This window comes from Camelus dromedarius, chromosome 1 (genome assembly GCF_036321535.1).
Source record: "Camelus dromedarius isolate mCamDro1 chromosome 1, mCamDro1.pat, whole genome shotgun sequence".
Taxonomy (NCBI): Eukaryota; Metazoa; Chordata; class Mammalia; order Artiodactyla; family Camelidae; genus Camelus; species Camelus dromedarius.
Window position 1 is genome coordinate 49018008 of NC_087436.1, and position 20369 is coordinate 49038376.

Genomic DNA, 20369 nt, shown 5'->3' on the forward strand with positions numbered 1-20369 from the left:
AAGAGGAAGGATTTGAGGTGCAAGGAGCAAGAAGATATAAGCGTCTCTTCAGAGACATTACTGGGGGCCCCACTTGAAGAAAATGGTCATGAATTTTAAAAGAGATTGGTTTAGCTGCATGGGTAAGGGTGTAAAGTAGGCAGAAAATTGAGCTCCATCAAGAGCAGGTTTTTTTTCAGGCAAGTAAATGGAAAGAGAGAGAGAAAGGGAATTGAGTTCATCTGCAAGAGTGATTTTATAATGAAGGACCCACAGACGCCAAGCCAGGTTTGGGCTTGATGAACAAGTGGAAAGGCGTGGTAAGCTCAATAGCTTGGAAGTCCTGGTGGCGTGAAGAAATTGCTGGAGACAGAGTACCAGTGGGTGTGGGCAGAAAGAGAGGACTTAGGGGTTAGAGAGCGGTAAGCCTGAAATTCTGACTCTGAGAGGGTGAAGTTATTGGTAGTGATGATTCTAGGGTGTAGCCCTGGAGGGAGTGGCTGAGATGGGGTTAAGAAAGATCGCTGGATATAAACAAGCCACAGAACTGAGTGAGAGGCTGGAGGTTGCATGGATCATGCTTCCTGGTTTGCATGTTTTCAGGTTTGCCTGAAAGTTGAAATTACCTAAAATTGATGGCAGAATTAGGTAGGGAAAGAGAGAAGTTATGGAAACAGTGGGCTAAGTTTAAATTTTTTTTAAAATAGGAGTGACTGGTAGGATTGTACTGTAAGGGAGGGTAGGTAGTGGTAAAATCTGATACCACGTGTATTTAAAATCAGTATTTGCAGGGAGGAGATAGCTCAGTGGTAGAATGCATGCTTAGCGTGCGTGAGGTCCTGAGTTCAATCCCCAGTACCTCCACTAAAGAAATCCCAATATTTAAATAATTATGTAAATGAATATTTTATTAATAACCATTAATATCTGCCAGGATAGAGGCTATATCAATGCAGCTAGTTTATGTTAAATGAAAAAAAAACCACAACAAACATATTTCTATATATTTAACAGTGAAACTAGAGAGCAAATGTTTATCAGGACCATGAATGTTATTCCTCCTCTTACAGACTTACTAAGTAATTTCCAGATTCAGAAAGTTGCCAGTTACCTTCTAAATTGAGAACTGTGATAGGATTAAATCAGGATTCTGATGAAGTGTTTGGAAGAACAGGACCTGACAAATAGTAAGTACCTAATAAAACGTCATGAGGGAGTAAAACTAAAGATGATTCCCTGAGGGAAAAATTACAAGCCTGTTCTGCTGCCTTTCTTTATACATTGTCCTAAACCAAAACAACTTTTATATCAAAGGTCACCTTGATCTACACCTTGATCAGATTTTCCCTGATTTGTAAACCAGATATTTTTCCTAATACTTCTGAGAAGAATCTTGTGTAAAGAAATATAAACTCTGGTTCTAGATGTTGTAAGTACTGGGGAAAAGGTTTAATAATTGATATTAGGACAACTGACTCACAGTATTTTTATAATCATGAGTACATGTTGAGATGTCAAACCCAGAATCCACAAAGTTGGATATTTCCAGCCACTTAAAAACGGCAAAAACAAATGACTAAACCTTAAACAAGGTTTTGACTTTTAACCGTAATCAAGGTTAGAGGACAAAAGACAAACTGAGAAAATTCACTGTAACATGTGGAGTTGAAAAAGAATATCTAATATGAAAAGAGATTTTATAAAACAATAAGAAAAAGACAAGCCATAATTGTTTTAAAAGGGCAAAAGACATGGGTATGAATAGGGATTTAAAAGAATAGAGATGGCTGATGAATATGTAAGAAGATATTTGTCAGAAGAAATCAGAGGAACCCGGTCTTCATTGTTTGTAAAACCAACAATGCTCGGATTTAAAGAGGATGCAGAGGAGCAGCCTCTCAAGCACTGTTAATGGGAATGAAAATTAGGACAGTATCAACTTTTTGGTTGTCAGCTGGCAATTTTTATCAAAATCCTAAATATGCACATCCTTTGACCTAGCATTTCCATTCCTAGGAATTTATTCTAAGGAGATAAGATGACAACACCCAAGATGTAAGCGTGTCTCAGCGTCAGTAGCAGTCAAAAACCACTGAAAAGTGTTAGTGGTCATGGAAAGATACATCCACCAGACTGCTGAATGAAATTCGTGCGTTACAAAAAGCATGTGAGGTTTTGATTGCATTTATGTTAAATGTGTGTGTGTGAGTGTAAGTGTCCAAACTGATGTCTGAAAGGCTGTTCCTAACCATGTGAATATCTTTTGAGTAGTGGAACTTCTGATTGTTTTCACTTTCAAGTTTATGTTTTTGCATATTGTTTGAACTGTGTATAAGGACCACTTACCACCCTAGTAATTGTGTGTGTATATATATATGTGTGTGTGTGTGTGTGTGTGTGTGTGTGTATAAATTTCAAATATCCTTGTACCTTTACTCTAATTCCCTATAAAAAATTCCCTGAAAAGGCCTTGATTAAAAAGGAGGAGAATGATTAACTTACAAACACCTCAAGTTTTGTCTGAGGCCAGTCCTACCAAAGAGAAATTTTTGTCTTACGCTTTGGCTAATTTCTGTGCTGCATTTTACTTAACTAAATAGTGGTAAGTTTAATTGCGCTCTCAATGTAGGAGATGAAAAAAACTCACATATTTCTCTTCTGAAACCTTGACCATCTTTGGATGGTCAAGTTTAAGTGCTTTGTTCCTAACCTGCTGAAAACTACGGCTTACAATTTGTTAGCAATTCCATGGAAATCCAAGAATGAACACATTGAAATTTCAAAGTGACGAAAGCTGTGAATTTCCTATGTTCTAGAGTGCAGTTTCCTTGACTCTGGGTGTCCCTCTGCTGAAGTCTGAGTCTGCTGATGCCTCCTGCCAAAGCAAACCCAGGGACTGGGGGAGGGGCCCATCACTCCACCTTCAGTCTGGCACATGATACTTCTGATACACTTGGGGGCTTTGATCTCATGGTGCTTGCCATCCTATTCAGAATATGGGCAGAGGGGACCCTCAGAGTTGCATTTACCTGTTTACTTCTCAAGGGCTGAACCACTTCTTTGATGCACAGCTCTAGATCATTGAGATAGTCCTTTTCTGTCTGTATCAGCTCCCTGATGATTCTCAAACGCTTTGCCATCATTCTCTGCATCTGATGTTCCTCCTCCTGAGTTAGGGTCTCAGCCGCAGAACACCCAGCCTGTGGGGTCATCTTTTCTGTTAAATGAACACATGTACATGTGAGGCATTCTGCTGAGGTTTCTTGTTTCTTCATTACAAACAACATCACTACAGGATTATTGTCAGCAAGGAAAAAGGCTGTGTGTCTTCATGGGTGTTCTTGGGAAGTGATGTGTGGTAGCTCCCCCAAAGGTTGGAATCCTATGAAATTATGAGCAAGAAGGGAGTGAGAATGAATACTTCTGACAAGTCAGAAAGATTATACCCAACTGTCATGTTTTGTCTTTAAAATATCCCATTGCTACTATATTAGGCTACATAGCCAGTCTTCAGGCTAGAGGGAAAATGTCTAAAAACACAGTTCATAACTTCTTCTGGACACATTTGCTTTTAAATCAAGGGAAGATTTTTAATTAGTGAAACACCTTTCAATTTTGTTTGTCTCTATTATTAAAAAATAATTACCCCTCTCAGTGGGTAATACACAAAACTCAATGAAATAGAAAACAATTGCACATGATTAGATTTGTTCTTCGCTTCACAGTCACGAACCCAGGAGGAGTGAGGCTGTGGTAGGTTAAACAAATTCCAACTACAGTTTTTCATGGCTTATCTTCAATACTATGCATATCTTTTTATTTCAAAATTATTGAACTGCCAAACAGAAACTTTTAATTAAAAAAATCACAGTACTGAGGAGATAATGAGATAAATGTGAAGCCTCACAGGTAGCCAAGATTTTATACAAAGTCCAATGTAAGAAAGCTAAATGTCATCAAGGATGAACGTCCCACAGCAATGTAAAACTTTGGAAGCCACAAACTAGGTCACAGATGAAACTAGAGGAGTGATAGATCGTGGGGCAGTGTGGAGGTGTGTGTGTGAATGAATTTGCTTCAAGCTTGAAGTCATTACAAACTTAATTTCCATCTTAGTCTCTGCGGTTGCAGGAGTCATTTTATTTCCTTTAAGCTAAGATGATTCTAGTAACTGACAGACGCCTTTACTTCTGACACTACTTCCTGAGACTGTAAAACTCTACAAAAGGGCTTATAAAGAGTCTGTCTGGGTGAAAAAAGTGCACAGATCACAATTATGGAAATAGAAATAGAGTATATTCTCTTGGCTGACTCCACTAACAAAGCAAGATACCTGGAGAAACATAATAGTGGAGTTTATGGTTCAACGTAAAGAGACTGCCCCCAAGAATGTGAAGAGACACTTAAAAGTAGTGAGCAGTGCTCTCTCCCTGGCCCAGTAATTTCAGGAGTCCAGGCAGAGGCTTGGTAAGCAAACCTCTGTGGAGGATGCTGTGAAGATAATTCCAGCGTGCACTAGAAGGTGCACTAGATTGGTCTCTGGACAATCCTGACTTGCAGGTAAATATGCTTCTGAGCCATCTGTCTGGGAACTATTCTTCCTTAATCAGGAAAGAAGAAGGATTTGACAAATAGTATCTAAGAGCACATGGTGTTAGAAGGCTTGGGTGATTTGGTGCCAAAGAAACAATCTACAGAAGTTATTTAAGAAGAGAATCATGCCAGGAGAGGTGTTCTGCAGCCTTCATGTCTTGAACTATGTTATGGGAATTTGGGGATGCTGGTTAATTTATAATGTTTTTATTGGAAGGTAGAAGAAGCCTGCCTCTCAGCCCCCCAAATTCAAAAGGAAGAGTTACGAACAGGTGTCATTACTATGAACTATTTTGGATATAAAAGAGGAAGGCAGATCACTGGGGAGGAGACACAGTGAGCGGGCTGTATTTGCAACTTCATCTTCATGAGTCTCCCTTTGGCTGCTCCTTCAGAAAGGTTGGGGGTTGGGAGCCAGAGGGCAGAGGGGGAGCGATGGGGGGTTCTTTTCTCCTGGGATAATGAAACAGCTCACAGACAGAAGAGTCAGCAGTAGAGAGCTGGCAAGCCAGTACGGACAGTATTCAATTATTATTTAAAATTACCTTGAAAATATAAGGGGTACTATTCAAAACTGTCCTAACTGATATCTGCTTTTCCAAGTTCTAAACATTTTGTGCCTTATAAAAAGAATAATCTATCAATTTGGGGGCCTACCACGGAGAAGGGAGTCTTTCCTTATCTTTGGCCAAGAAATTTCCTAAAATATATTCTCACCTTCTTTTTTGTTCTAAATCCCACGACTCAATGACTATATCAGTTTAACTTATTTCACAGATTTTCCAGTAGCTGCACTTTAAATGTACATCAGATTTTATTAATTAAGAGTTTCTTAGATTTTTCTAATCCTGATCAACGTCTTGTTCAGAACCAAGTTAGTGGGTCACAGTGGTTGAAATCAAGTGCTAGTCAGGATATTCAACTTCAGAAACGTCTCTGTTCACCTTCTCAGTCAATTTAGAGTTAAGCAACCTTGTAAGATATCTTTGTTTGCTCTTTTGACTCAAGTTTATTGTGGGAACAATGACTTGCATCATTTTCCGGTCAGGTCTCTGAACACTTTCTCTGTTTGCATTTCTTAAACCAACAAACTCTCCACCATGCATTGTGTGCACAAGTTTTGTTTCTGTAAGATCCTTCTCTACCTTTAAAACATTTATCTTTTAGTTATACTACATTTTTACATATTTGTAACACATAGGTACGACCAATGTAGATCACTCAAGTCATCAGTCAACTATAATGTTTTATTTCTTGGTAAGGCAACAGAAGAACTAAATATTTAGGAAAGAAGGAAAAATAGAACTTGAAGAATGAATATTTTCCAATAGTTAGCATAAACTGAAAGACTGTGTCAAAACTAAAGGGAAATGGAGGCTAAAAGGACATTTAGATTGTTTTATCCAAAATATGCTACTGGGTGTGAAAACAGTACCGTGTAGCTGATCCACCCCCTTGCCTTTCCTCTTTCACCCCCAAGCTTTATTTTTCCAGCAGTGATAATGAATTTTCACTACTCTAGCCACAAATTTCATGGGTAACATATGTGGGGATTCCTGGCCAAGGAGGCTTATGTAAAAGGAGTTTGCTGCAGCTTTGGAAAAGGATAATCCAACCTAAGATCAGCTCTGCCACTTTTCACAGTGAGCACGTGATGGACAAAATAAATCAGTTATCCTCACAGAGCCTCAGTTTCCTTATCTGTAAAAGGGGGTTGAAAACCGTCACCGTGTTATCCTTAACACTGGATTAAAAGCAAGGATCTTCAAAACAGCGTAAATGTTAGTTATTTCCATAGGCCTGGGAATGACAGGGTTCCTTTCTCTCTACTCTTGAACTTTCCCAGGACCTGGAGCAAACAGTTATCCCATTATTTTACAGTTATCAACTTGTCAAGAAAAATGCACGTCTCTGAAGTGGGTGGATAGCTATGTTCAGATGGGAGAGGAAGGGAAGGAAAAATTGGGGGTGTTGCTCATGGAGGAAAGTCAGGAGAGAGCTGGCATTAGGAATCCTGGGTAGGTTTCCTGCCATGGGTGTCTGCCTAGGGAGAACCTGGTCCTTTAGAGAGATGAGAAAACAGCCGACAGCAAAGGCGTGGCTGGGGAGGGCTGATGGCAGTCAACACTGAGAGCCTGTGCTTGGCTTGGAGTTCACAGGTGCTCTGTCTGCTTCTGTCTATTGCTGTGGCTTTTTGGGGTGGATTTTAAGGAGAGGTAATTGATTTAATGTTTTCAAATTATAAAGTTATATGTAGTTTTGAGGTGAAGTGCCTAGACATTGCACCCGACTTCCTGGATTCAAACTCCACTTCCAACATTTATTAGATCTGTGACCTGGAACAAGTTATTTAACTCTGTGCATCAGTTTCCTCATCTGTAAATTAAGGATAACATTAGTAAAAACTTATAAAGTGATTGTGAAGATAAAATGAGTTAGTGTTTGTTAAACACAGCAGTGTCTGAAAGAATAGATACTGTGTAAATGTTTGCTATTATTTTTAGATGCAGTCCCTGTTTATTAGCTGTAATATGGTTTTCACTGTATTCTTAGCTGTATTCCAGTTTTGTGTATAATCATCAAAGTATTTTCATGCACGTATAAACATACATACAGCAGTTAGTTTTCTTTTTAAACAATGGCTTCATATACATATTCTTCTGTATCTTGCTTTTTCAACTTTAACAGTATATAGTGGGGGTTTTTTTGGTAAGCATATATATATGTGTGTATATATATATGTGTGTGTGTGTATATATATACACACATATCTTTATTCTTTATAATAGCAGTTTAGTTGTCAGACACTGCTATTTGCCTGCCCAATATCTATTCTCTCATTTGCTTTTCATAAATCAAGCCCTGAATAGATAGATAAAAATGCTTACTTCTTAGATTCTTTTTCAAATTACGTCTCATTTATGGTGAAAGGGGTGTAAGCAGAAATCTCTTAAAAGAAGTTTCAGTTTATAAAGAGGCAAATTTGGTTGAAATGGCCCTTCTTTCATCCTCCACCTCTCATGATTCTTGCCTTCTTTTTACTGCCTGGAATGTGGATGTCAGTCCTGGAGGTGCAGCAGCCATGCTGAAACCATGAAGTCCTAGTCACAAAGATTAAGACCTACACATGGATGGTGTTGTAGAAATAAATAACAAAAATAAAACTTATAGCCTCATTTGTTTTTGAATTTTTTATAAACTACTAAATAACTAGTGAGAAATAGAAGAAATCACAAAAGCAAATAGAAGATGTTTATTCTGAGAGATAAGAAAAATGTTACATGTGAAATGTAGCTAAAGTTTTGTTTATGGAGAATTTATAGCCTTAAATTTATATATAAGAAAATTTTCAAAACTGAAAATTAATGACTTAAGAATCTAACAAAAAAAGTCTTAAAAAAAGAAAAGAAAACACATAAGCCAAAAGAAAATGGAAGAAAGGAAATTAAGAACAAAACTTTTAATGAAATTGAATATCTCTTCAACTCAGGCTTCAGTTAATTCCCACATATTTATTGCAAGGAACATGAGATCACAAAAAAAATTCCTAAAACATAACAAGGAAACAAGGTACCGTGAGACAGATACAAGAAAAAGCATAGACACAATTATATCCACAAAGTCTTAAAATATTGGAATTATTAGCAGGGATATATGAAAAGTGTGTTTAGTTGGTCTAAATAAACAGTAGTTTGAAATTATAAGCAAGAAACAAGAGGCTACAAAAATAAAGTAGATTTTAAAAGAATGAAATAAAACTTTGAAAAGTAAAACTCATAATAATTAAAATTGTAGAAGTCAATGGAATAAAAAACTCAATAAAAGGGTAAAATAGTAAATTACATAAAGATGAAGGAATGAATAAACCAAGCCAAAGAAATTATATATGAAATGCAACAGAGAGAAGTGAAGAGATGGAAAATGTGCAATGTAGCTTAGGAGACGTTGAGATGAGGCAGTGAGAAAAGACAAATTACCTACAAAGGGATTACTGTGAGACTCACGGCTGCCTTTACAACAGCAGTGACACAAGCTGGAAGGTGGTAGAATAACACACTTAGAGCGCTGAGAGAAAATAACCACACCCTAGCCTAGCAGAACTGTCTCAAAGTGATGGTAAAGTAAACGCATTTTAGAAAAACAAGATCTTAGTTTACCACCAAAAGAGTCTCATTAAAAATAACTCTGAAAGATGTACTTTACTCAGAGGACAAATGGTCCCAAATGGAAGATTGAGATGCCAAAAGGAATAGGATGGATATGAAGAGGGAAAGATAAACTATATGGAATGTTAATCCAGAAAGAAGGCCACCTGAACAAGTGGAGAGAAACAAATGAGTGTTAGAGCAATAACCAATAAGACTGACAAAATTCTCTAGTCTTTCTTGTCCTGAAATATTTACTCGCCTTTTACATTTTCCACTTTGCAAAAAGGAAGCACAGCTAAGCATATAAATGGAGAAATTTCTAAATTCCAAGCATAAAGAGAAATTCTCACAAGCTTCCTGCAAGAAAAAAATTGGGTGAGACTAGGACTTGAATTAAATATTTTATGAGTAACACTGGATGCTAGAAGATACGCAAATAATGTGTAAAGAATTCTGACAGAAAAAGATTTTGATCTTGGCCTCTGGTTATTTATAATTTAGGTTAAAAGGCCACCGCTTTCAAGTATAGGTGAACTTGGGTAGTAGCCACCCTTGTAATCTCTAAGGAAACCTTACTGTAGTAAGAATACCAGTTAAATGGAAATAGGACCCAAACAGCTCAGTACAGCGAAAGACAAAAAGAAGCAAGTGTAGAGACTCACTCTCTTCAAACTCCCAATGAAAACATTCAACAAGTAACAGGGTCCTGCTAGAAAGGTTAGAAATATTAGTGTTTGAGGCTAATAGCTCTCTGAGGAGACAAGGGATGGGCAAATATTCACTGTTTTGCCTAGAGGAAAAACAAGGGCTTGGAGGAGCTTAGAGGAAAGCCCAGAGATGAACAATTCCTTCTGCTGCCCAGGAAGGTCTGATGCAACTCAAGGTAGGGAAACTAAGGCCAACAATTAGAGCTGGTGTTTTATCAAGGCAGAGCTAGTGCAAGAGATAAAAGAGAACTTCAATGAGTATGAAGGTGAGGATACTGAAACAGAGGCAGGTGGAACAGATGCACACAGGGCCTTCTGGGTATATCACATTTTTTCTCAAAATGTAACATTTATTATAGTAAATTTTAAAAAAAGAGGAAAAAAGTTTCAATGTCAAAAGCAAGTCGTGTTTCAAAATACAAAATTGTTTTGATTCGGGTTTGGAGTGCAAGGCAATTTAAACAAAACGACTTTCTCTTCTTTAAAAAAAAAAAAAGGCCTTATGGGAGTTCAAAAATCACATAGAAAGGAAAGCTTATAAAAATGAAGAGTTGAAGTGTAGAGTAAACAGCATAACTGAATACATCTTTGTTCCAAATTTTATACCAGAGATGGAATGACCTTCATAGTTAATTATATCCTTGTGTCTCGCAGGCAGTGCAGCACACGTGACTAATGCACTTTAGCTTGGCTCCTTTCTATTGCGCACTGCATGTGCGCTGCATCAAATTCCCTGGTAAAAATGTTCAAGGTAGTGTGTATAATAAAATGTTCTCTGGGTGTCACAACAATATTACTTCTCCTCTGACAGTATCATTAGAATGTTATCTACATTGATTAATATTCACCTGCCAATTCAAATAGAAACATATATGGTGGATAAAAATAGTCACACACACCTTGTCCCTCTTATAAAATATAAAGACTAACGTGACTTCTTGGTGGAACTCGATCTAAAACATCAAAAATATGACTGGAGAAGCAAGAGCTAATTTTAATACTGATTCTCATTTCAATAATTTTAATAATAATGCTTTCCTCTTAAACAAAGTTAGATTCTTTTTCCCCTATTTTTATTGTGGTAAATACATATATAACATAAAATTTACCATGTTAATTACTTTTATAAAGCGTGTGGTTCAGCAGCATTAAGGACATTCACATTGCTGTATAATCATCACCACCATCCATCTCCAGGACTTTTTCATCTTCTCAGATGGAAACTCCAAATCCATTAAATAATTTCCCATTCCCTCCTAGCCTCTGGCAACCACCATCCTAGTTTTTGTCTCTATGAATTTGGCTACTCTAGGTCCCTCATGTAAGTGGAATCATAGAATATTTGTTTTTTTATGAATGGTTTATTTCACTTAACGTATTGTCTTCAAGTTCATCCACATTGTAGTAGAAAATCAGAACTTCCTTTTTAAGGTCGAATAACATTCCATTGTATGTACAGACCACATGCTGTTTATAGAATGTATATTCTTTAAAAGTAATTTTGATATTAAGCATTATACACTATGACTGCAGTTATATTAATTATAATATGTTGTGTCTAGCCCATAAAAGCAACCATTATCAAACACCTATTACGTACCAATTCAAAAATATATATATTATCTATAATCTTCCACACAAGACTTAAAGTGGGATCCACACTAATTTTAGAGATGAGGAAACTGAACACAGTGAATGTGAGTACAAGTTATCCAGTGGCTCACAGAGTACACAGAGGGGATGGGATTCAAACCAGACATGCTTGGTTCTGAAGCCTGGGCTATCCTCCCTCTATGCCCGGACTGCTCGTGCTGTGATCGAGGTACACTGTGTTATATGCAGTGGAATTGTGCTGGACACACAGACATACAGTTCAGTTCTGACTCTGCCACCCACTAGCTGTGGGACCTTGGCCAAGTCACTTGGAGTCACTAAATTGCTTCCTCTGTGGAAAAGGAGTAAGAACAGTTGTGGTATTAATGATGAAAAGACCTAACATTTTTGAGTACAGGCAGCCCTCTGTACCTGCAGGTTTTACACCCACAGATTCCACCAACCAAGGATTGAAAAAAAAATTTTTTTTTTAAATTCCAGAAAGTTTCAAAAAGCAAAACTTGAACTTGTGCATCCCCGGCAGTGATTTTCATGGCATTTACATCGTGTTAGGTGTTATAAGTAATCTAGAAATGCTTTACAGTATATGGGGAGATGGGCAAACACTGTGCCATTTTACGTAAGGGACTTGAGTATTTGTGGAGTTTCCGCATGGATCCTGGGATCAGTTCCCCGCGGATAAGGGGGGACGGCTACACTCACTTTGTGCTATATACTGAGCCTGTCTTGCACTAGCTCTTCAGTCCTCACAAAAACACTACACAGTAGGTTATTTTATTCTCTGTCTTTTATTTCCACATGAAGAAGCTAAAACACACAGAGGTGAAGGCCCAAGGTCACACCACAGGAAATAGATTCAAGCCAGAAACCGAGCCAGTCTGGCTCCTACACCTGCATTTTAACCATAGTCACTGCTCTGCTTGGAGGTTGTGAGAATCGAGATAAAGCAGGCAAATTGCTCACCTCGGTGTGTGACACCCAGAAACCTCTCCAAAAATGTCAGTCGTTATTTTCATGACCATGACTGACTTGCCATTTGCCTACACCTGATGCTGAATGGTGCACCTGCTTTTCCTCTTTTTCCCCCCTTGGAAGTTCCAAGGGTGGGAGGGGAAACTGAGCATCCATCAGGAAATGACCCTTCTTGGCTCCGGACCTGCTCTAGAAAAAAGCATAAAACAGCAAGGACTTCTACAAAGTCGGTTCAATACTAGGCCTGATGTGCTCTCATCTTACTCAGGCTGAATTCAAATGAGGTGGGGATATAGCCCCTGTGTGCTGTTTGGCATAATATAAGCCCCTGAATTTTTAAAAATCTGATTTTCTTCCAGTACCCTGAAGCTAAATCACCAACGCAAGCAAGTTTCTGAGAAATTCGCTGAAAATGTTGTGCTTCTCAAGTTGAAAAAAAAAGTTGAAAAGCAAGAAGTGGCTAAAATAAAATATATGTCCTAACATGCATAGCTTATTATTACTTTAAACATTCCAGGTCTTTATTTATTTGGAACAAGGTCCCTAGCTGTTATTATTTAACAATGGCTACCAATAAATAATCATAGATTTTGATTTCCATTGTAATGTTGAAATCTCACATGTCTCTTAATAAAGGAGAGCTGGAGATATGTTGCCATGTACCAAGCTTAAGGTTTCGCTTAAAGCTTTGCTTACCAACACCGAGTCACACTGACTCGATGCCCCAAAGACCAGACAAGTAAGCACATGTACACCATTCAACACTTATTTGTGAAGGAACCTGGAGAATCGTTTGACTGTGGAGAAGACAAGGATAATGTAACACCAGAACCTGACCCTGAACTAATTCCTAATTTCATCACAACCATATATGTTTTTAATTAAATAAGAATTAAAAAATATCAGAATTTGAAGTTAAGCTAGCAATGTTATGAATTCCATAGTTTTTAAAGAAATCTTGTACCTACTTTAATATCAATTTCTTAAATTATATTCTGGGCTTGAGCTGGTACTATGCTTTACATTTGGTATGTAAAAGTGAATAAAATAATGGTAATGGTCCTTTCTGTCAAGAAATGTATAATCTGGAAGTAAGTTGGGTTATTAAAGTCACAGGATAAATCAGTACTTTCCATTCCTCCCCTAAGACATAACAACTGATATCTGTGCCCTTATCCAGTGAATACTCAACTTGTATCTCTTCCAAGAATTAGTTGTGTTCCACAACAAACCTGATTATGTCAGTTGTACTTCTTATTGTAATTACATTATTTTAATTTAAACTTACATAAACTGATGATCTATGAGAATAAAACAGTGTGTGTGTTTCCATGAAAACAGCTTTAATGCTTTGGAATGATTTGATAAATCTAAGTTGCCAAAACACTGCTGCTCTACTTAGAGTTGAATGAGATGACTGTAAATGACTGAGGAGAAAATTACTTAGAAAAGATTCTGCAAACAGATCACTTTGCAATTTAAAATATCAGTCAATATTTAAAAACTGGTGTGCAGATATGATTATGACACACTGTGACCTGCTCTTAGCAGAGTGCAGCCTAGAGGCCAGGCCCGCTGGGGAAGAGACCCACAGAGGAAATGGGAAAGCGAGGTGAAGAGAGGAGGGCAAGTGTCCTGAGTAGAGGGGGCTGCAGCCTGTCCAAAGTCTTGGTGCAAAAACAGATTTAAAAAAAGCTTAGTGTGATGAAAGCACAAAGGTTAAAGTTGTGGTAAGGAGATGGGTCTAGAGAAATCATCAGGGAACAGAATTTGAAGCCCTTGTTAAGGAATCTGGAATTTTTAAGAACACTGGGAAGTCAAGGAGGAATTTTTAAATATGTGAGTGATGTGATCAGATTGTCTTCATGAGATCACTTTGGCCTCAGTAAAACCAGCTTTCGGGTAAGAGGATGGAGAACAAGGCTGAAGGCAAGGAGACAGTGGAATGGCCATGAAACTAGATGGTCTAGTTGCTAGGGGAGAGATTGGGGGCATGTAAGCTTAGTCTAGTTGCCGAGAGGATAGAGAGAACTGAACAGATCAAGAGAAATTTAGACGAAGAAATTAGCATGAACTATGAGCAATCAGTGTAGGGAAAAAGGAGAAACAAAGTCAAAGCTGACTCTCAGATTTCTGACTGTTAATGAGACAGTGGTGCCATTTAAAGAAATAGAGAACAATGGAGAAAGAACAGGTAGGGGAGCTAAGGTGATAAAGTCTATCCTGTTCTGTCTCATTATACAGACAAGGAAGTTAATTTCTAGAGAAGGTAAGTCTTTTACCTTAAATAACAGAGTCAGAAACTCAGTTCTGGTCTTCTGATCATCTCCTCCTCCCTCCCCGTGCAGTCCCCTTTCTACCCATATAGTATAAATACTCATTATTATACCTAGGGTTTTATTTCAAACAGATCACTACCAGCCCCCCAATATGATTATACATGCTCTTTTGTCCCCCTCCATGTTGTATTTCGTATCTGCCCCCATAAACCTCAAAAACCTTGGCTTAGCATTGCATTGAACCCTACAGATTTAAGTTTCACACAGTAAAATCGTGTATCAGTTTCAGTGGAAATCTGACCCACAGAAAGATGAATGGAGCAGGCCTTCTGTGAAATAGGTTGAAAATAATTGCATGTCAGGCAGGTTTTGGAGAGGAGCCAGTGAAGTATTAAGTGAAAATATGGAGGAGCAGACCCTCCACTGCTCTGAATTTGAAAGCTCACACACTGGGGCAGGGAAATATTTTATCTTCATTTGAAGGGCATGTGATTTATTCCCTCTGACTGCTAATTGCAGCAGAAAGGAGAGAAGTGGATTTCAAAAGGGAATTCAGCAAAGCTTACCTGGCTTGCAAAATGCTTAAGTGGCATTGATTTGAATGTATAGGCTCCTATGGTGATCAGCACAGTGCTGCCAAAACAATTAGAAGCTAAATGAATGGGTACTTTCAGGAAATGTCTTTATATGAAGTCTTTAATAAGAGTGAGTAAAAGAGGACAAATTTTAAGCCCTGATTAGAAAATGAGTTTTACTTGGGAAATTCCTCTCTGTATTTAATTTTTCTGTTGTAATGGTTCTATTGTGGAGAATGCAAAATTTTGATTGGAGGAGACATAGTGATTTTATCCATTTGTTCATTCATTTAACAAATATTGACTGAGCAGTCATTGTACCAGGCATTGCTCTAGATCAGTGGTTTTCAACCCCAAATTTTGCCTCCTCCTCCAACACACCCAGGATATTTGACAATGTCTAGAGTCATTTATGATTGTCACCATCGGGTGATGAGGGGGCTACTGGCATCTATTGTGTAGAGGTAACAGACGCTGCTGCTATTCTGCCATGCACAGGACAACACCCCGCAACAAAGATTTAGCCAGCCCAAGTGTCACTAGTGCCAATGTTGAGAAATCCTTTTTCTAGATGCCAGCAATACAGCAATGAAAAAACTGAGAAAAACATCAGCTCTTATGAAACACATTTTAGCGATGGGAGAGAAACAAAAAAATGATTAACAAAGAAATATATAGCATGACAGGTAGTGATAAGGCACTATGAAAGAAAAGAAGGCAGACGGTGGGTAGTGGTTACTACTGCATAGAGAGAAGTCACAGAGGGCCTCCTGAATAAGGGACTTTTGAGCAGAACCCTAGAAAACAGGAAGTCAAGTATGGGAGTGGGGACTGGCCCCATCTTGTCTTTTAAATAGATAGATAGATAGATAGATAGATAGATAGATAGATAGATAGATAGATAGATAGGTATTTGCCAATTGTGCATGAATTCAGGGTAAAGATAAACTTAAAGTAATTTATGGACAAATTATCTGAGTGTCGTTGCTTTTTCCCCCTCTCTATTACCAAAACCATTATGCTGATTTAGATATAGAGTATACCATTCTCCAAACTTTATACATTTTAGAGAAATGGAAGGTTGCCTTTCTTCATGACCAGTTGAAACAGACTCTTTTATATCAGCTTAATTATTGTAGGCCACAGGTTCCAAAAGGAATATACAAAAGAGCAATCCATGCAGAAGTATACATGTATACAGGCAGACCGAGGAGATATTGCAGGTTCAGTTCCAGACCATTGCAATGAAGCAAATACTGCAATAAAGTGAGTCACAGATTGTTTTTTTCAGGCTCCACAGCTAATTCTAGTTCCCAGTAAATAAAAATTATGTTTACACTATATCGTAGTCTTTTATGTGTATAATAGCATTATGTCTAAAAAATGCACATATCATAATTTTAAAATACTTAATTGCTAAAAAATGCTAACCATCATCTGAGCCTCAGCAGGTCGTAGTCTTTTTGCTGATGAAGGGTCTTGCCTTGATGCCTTGATGTTAATTGCTGCTGACTGATCAGGGTGATGTTTGAAGGTTGGCATGAATGTGGCAGTTTCTTAGAATAAGACAATGGTGAAGATTGCCACATTGATTGAGTCTTCCTTTCGTGAAAGGCTTCTCCATAGATGCAATGCTGTTTAATAGCATTTTACCCACAGTAGAACTTCCTTCAAAATTAGTCAGTCCTCTGAAACCCTGCTGCTGCTTTATCAACTAAGTTTATGTAATGTTCTAAATCATTTCTTGTCGTTTCAACAACCTTCACAGCATCTTCACCAGGAGTAGATTCCATCTCAAGAAACCATTTTCTTTCCTCATCCGTAAGAAGCAACTCCTCATAGGTTTAAGATTTATCATGAGATGCAGCAGTTCAGTCACAACTTCGGGCTCCACAGCTAATTCTAGTTCTCTTGCTGTTTTCATTGCATCTGCAGTTTCTTCCTCCCTTGAAATATTGAACCCCTCAAAATCATCCATGAAGGCTAGAATCAACTTCTTCCAAACTACTTTGAATGTTGGTATTTTGACCTCTTTTGATAAATCACAAATGTTCTTAATGGCATCTAAAATGGTGAAAACTTTCAAGAGGTTTTCCTTTTACTTTGCCCAGATCCGTCAGCAGCATTGCTATCGATGGTAGCTATAGCCTTATGAAATGTATTTCTTAAATAATAAGACTTGCGAGTCAAAATTATTCCTTGATCCATGTGCTGCAGAATGGATGTTGTGTTAGCAGACTTGAAAACAACATTAATTCATCGTACATCTTCATCAGAGCTCTTGGGTGAACAGGAGTGTTGTCACTGAGCAGTCATATTTTGAAAAAACTTTTTTCTTTGAGCAATAGGTCTCAAGAGTGGGCTTAAAGTATTCAGTGAGCCATGGCATGAACAGATGTGCCGTCATCCAAGTTTTGTTGTTCCACTGATAGAGCTCAGGCAGGAGTAGATTACACATCATTCTTAAGTGCTCTAAGATTTTCAGAATGGTAAATGAGCATTGGCTTCAACTTAAAGTCACCAGCTGCATTAGCTCCTAACAAGAGATGCAGCCTGTCCTTTGAAGCTTGGAAGCCAGGCACTGACTTCTCCTCTTTAGCTATGAAAGTTCTAGACAGCATCTTCTTCCAATGTAAGTCTGTTTTCTCTAATTGAAAATCTGTTGTTTAGTGTAGCCACCTTCATGAATGATCTTAGCTAGATCTTCTGGATAACTTGCTGCAGCTTCTACATCAGCACTTGCTGCTTCACCTTGCACTTTGATGTTATGGTGATGCCTTCTTAAACCTCATGAGAGTGAAGTACGACAAACTATGGTATGCCTGTAGGGTTAGCATGCATAATTGTGTAGTATCTAGGCACACAGTACGCACAGTGAATATCTGGAAAGGCTCTCACTACACATGATGTAATCAGAGAACAAGAAAAGTTATCAGAGTTTGAGCACAGACATATAGAGAAGAATATTTTGAAAATCAGATCAAATTGTGGTTTGAGTGCTTTGTTTGGTATGATTATTTTGTTGTTGTTGTTCATTTGTACATATGTATAAGAACATAAGTAGAGAAAAGATACAGGACCTGAGCTTCTCTGGTAGGTTTATCTCAATCCAAAATCTTATTTGATTTACGATTCATTGAAAGAAAATTTCAACTATAATTATATGTTAATTATATTCTAGATATGAAAAATCAAATATGTAAAAACAATTTCTCTTGCAACTGCAAAATAACAAATCTTCAGTTTCGTCAGAGGAATATTGAGTTTGTTTTCCAAGAATGTATTCATTAAAAGAAATCTAATTTCACATCTTAATTTAATATTTCACTCCCACACAGAAATGCTCAGGAGAAAAAAGCAAACACACTCTATGAGATTATAATTGCAATGTTTAAATAATATTCCATTAAGTTTTGAATATTTTAAAACCAGTAGCACCATTGTAACAGAATGACCATCCTAAATGTTTGACTGGTGTGACATTAACAAGCAAGTCAAACTCTAGGAGAATATTTTCAAATACATCATTTCTATTTTTTGATGTATAAGTTTTGTTAACAAAATAAAGGAGGAAATCACTCTACTTAGAATCTTCAATTAGCCGAGAACAAAAATAATTTAATTTCTTTATACCTGCTTATAAAAATGTAAGATGACATTTCAAAAGATAACCTATAGGTCCTCCAGGAGGAGGTCTGTGTGATCTTGTATGTCCTTGCTAATGATGGCAGAATTGTAAAGGATGATCAAGAAAACACAATATGAAGAAGAGAAATATGAGATATGATAAAAACTAAAAAGCAATTCCCTCATCTGAGTTAGATTGACACTCAGGAGCTGTGACCCTAAGGTCAGTGAAGAGATTAGGACCTCGCTTCGAAGGAACCCCTCATGGGGAAGGGCCTCTCCAGGTATCTCTTCTGGATGTTCCCTGCACAACTGCCACACCATCTGTTTATTGTTTACTCACTCATTCATTCACTCACTCATTCACATGACAAACAGGATTATGGAGTCCACCTCTTCCTAGGTGCTAAAAATACAAATTTTCCTGTCCTTGAGAAGTTCAACCAAGTGAAAGAGACATTGACGTGTAAATGATGAACATGAGAAATGTATACAGGATATGACACTTAAATATATCTTGAGTGTAATAACTTGGAAAGAAAGACTTGAAAAGGTGAATAGGAGTTTATAAAGCAACCAGGATGAGGCACAACACTCTAGGCTGAGGAAACAGCAGGTATCAAGGCAAGACAATCGGAAGTAAAACGGTCCCTCAGGCCAGAGATGGAAAGAGAGTCACATTGTGAGAGGTCTTATATCTATTTTAATATTATAACATAGGGTCTCCAAACTTGATTAATTTTTATTGTGGTAAAGTATAAAGAACATAACATTTACCCTGTTAACTGTCGTTAAGTGTACAATTTGGCTTCGTTAAGTACATTCACATTGTTGTGCGACCATCACCCCCATCCATCTCCAGAACTTTTTCATCTCCCCAAACTGAAGCTCTGGACCCATTAAACACTAACTCCCTTCCCCCCTTTGCCCCCAGCCTCTGGCAACCACCATTCTACTTTTTGCGTCTATGTATTTGACTATTTCAGGGACCACTTTTCAGTGGAGTCATATGATATTTGTACTTTAGTGTCTGGTTTATTTCACTTAGCATAACGTCTTCAAGCTTTGTCCCTGTTGTAGCACGTGGCAGAATTTCATCCCAGATGTTTTTGTTCATGTGTCAGCTGAACTGTTTTTGAGGAAGTACCTCTAATACCTGCATAGTATTAATATATCACATACATTATAAAGAAGACACAAAAAAATAGGTATTTCCAAAGGATAAGACTAAAAACTAACTTACTTTTCCTTTTCATAATGAATTGTCTCAAAAATGCCCCAGGCTACCTGAACCTCTCTTTGGATACCACTGTTAGAGAACAAGGAAAAGTACTGAGGAGTATTATGCAGAGGAACAACAGTTTGACGCTCTGACTCAGTTTCCCATCAGGCCCCCTCGTCCTGCTGTGTGCTATAGAGTTAGTGAGGAGGAACAGGCTTTAAAGACTAGATAATTCAAATCACTAGATGTGTACCTTCAGGGTGGAATGTTCTAGGGAATCTAGGAAGTACACACCTCGTTCATGGCAGCGGTGTGTCTTGCTAACTTCACATAAAATATTTTGTTGAAAAGCATGAACTATTGCTGGTCACTGTTGACTTGAAGACTGCAGGTGAAGTACTGATAGAACTTAAGGGTCTCTTGATATTTCTAAGTATTGTTCAAAATTTTATCAGAATCAGTCTATCCCTTAAAAACAAACCACAAAAGAGGTGCTACTGAAAACTGGAGTTTAGGACAATAGAGACTGCATGGTGTTTGAAAAAGCATGGACCTTGGAGCCAAGGAGACCTCAGTAAAACTCTGACTTCGCCACTTACTAGCTGTGTAATACTGAGCAAGTGCTTATACCTCCCTTAACCTTAAATTTGTTA

At 37.7% G+C, this 20369-nt stretch overlaps 1 protein-coding gene across 1 annotated transcript in view; it reads right to left on the reverse strand.

Moving 5' to 3' along the window:
* ARHGEF38 (Rho guanine nucleotide exchange factor 38) overlaps window positions 1–20369 on the reverse strand; it is a 110502-nt gene that overhangs the window by 83081 nt on the left and 7052 nt on the right. Inside the window, exon 2 of the mRNA XM_010980666.3 lies at window positions 3009–3196. Coding sequence (XP_010978968.1) covers window positions 3009–3196 — 188 coding nt within the window. The remainder of the gene's footprint in view (window positions 1–3008; window positions 3197–20369) is intronic.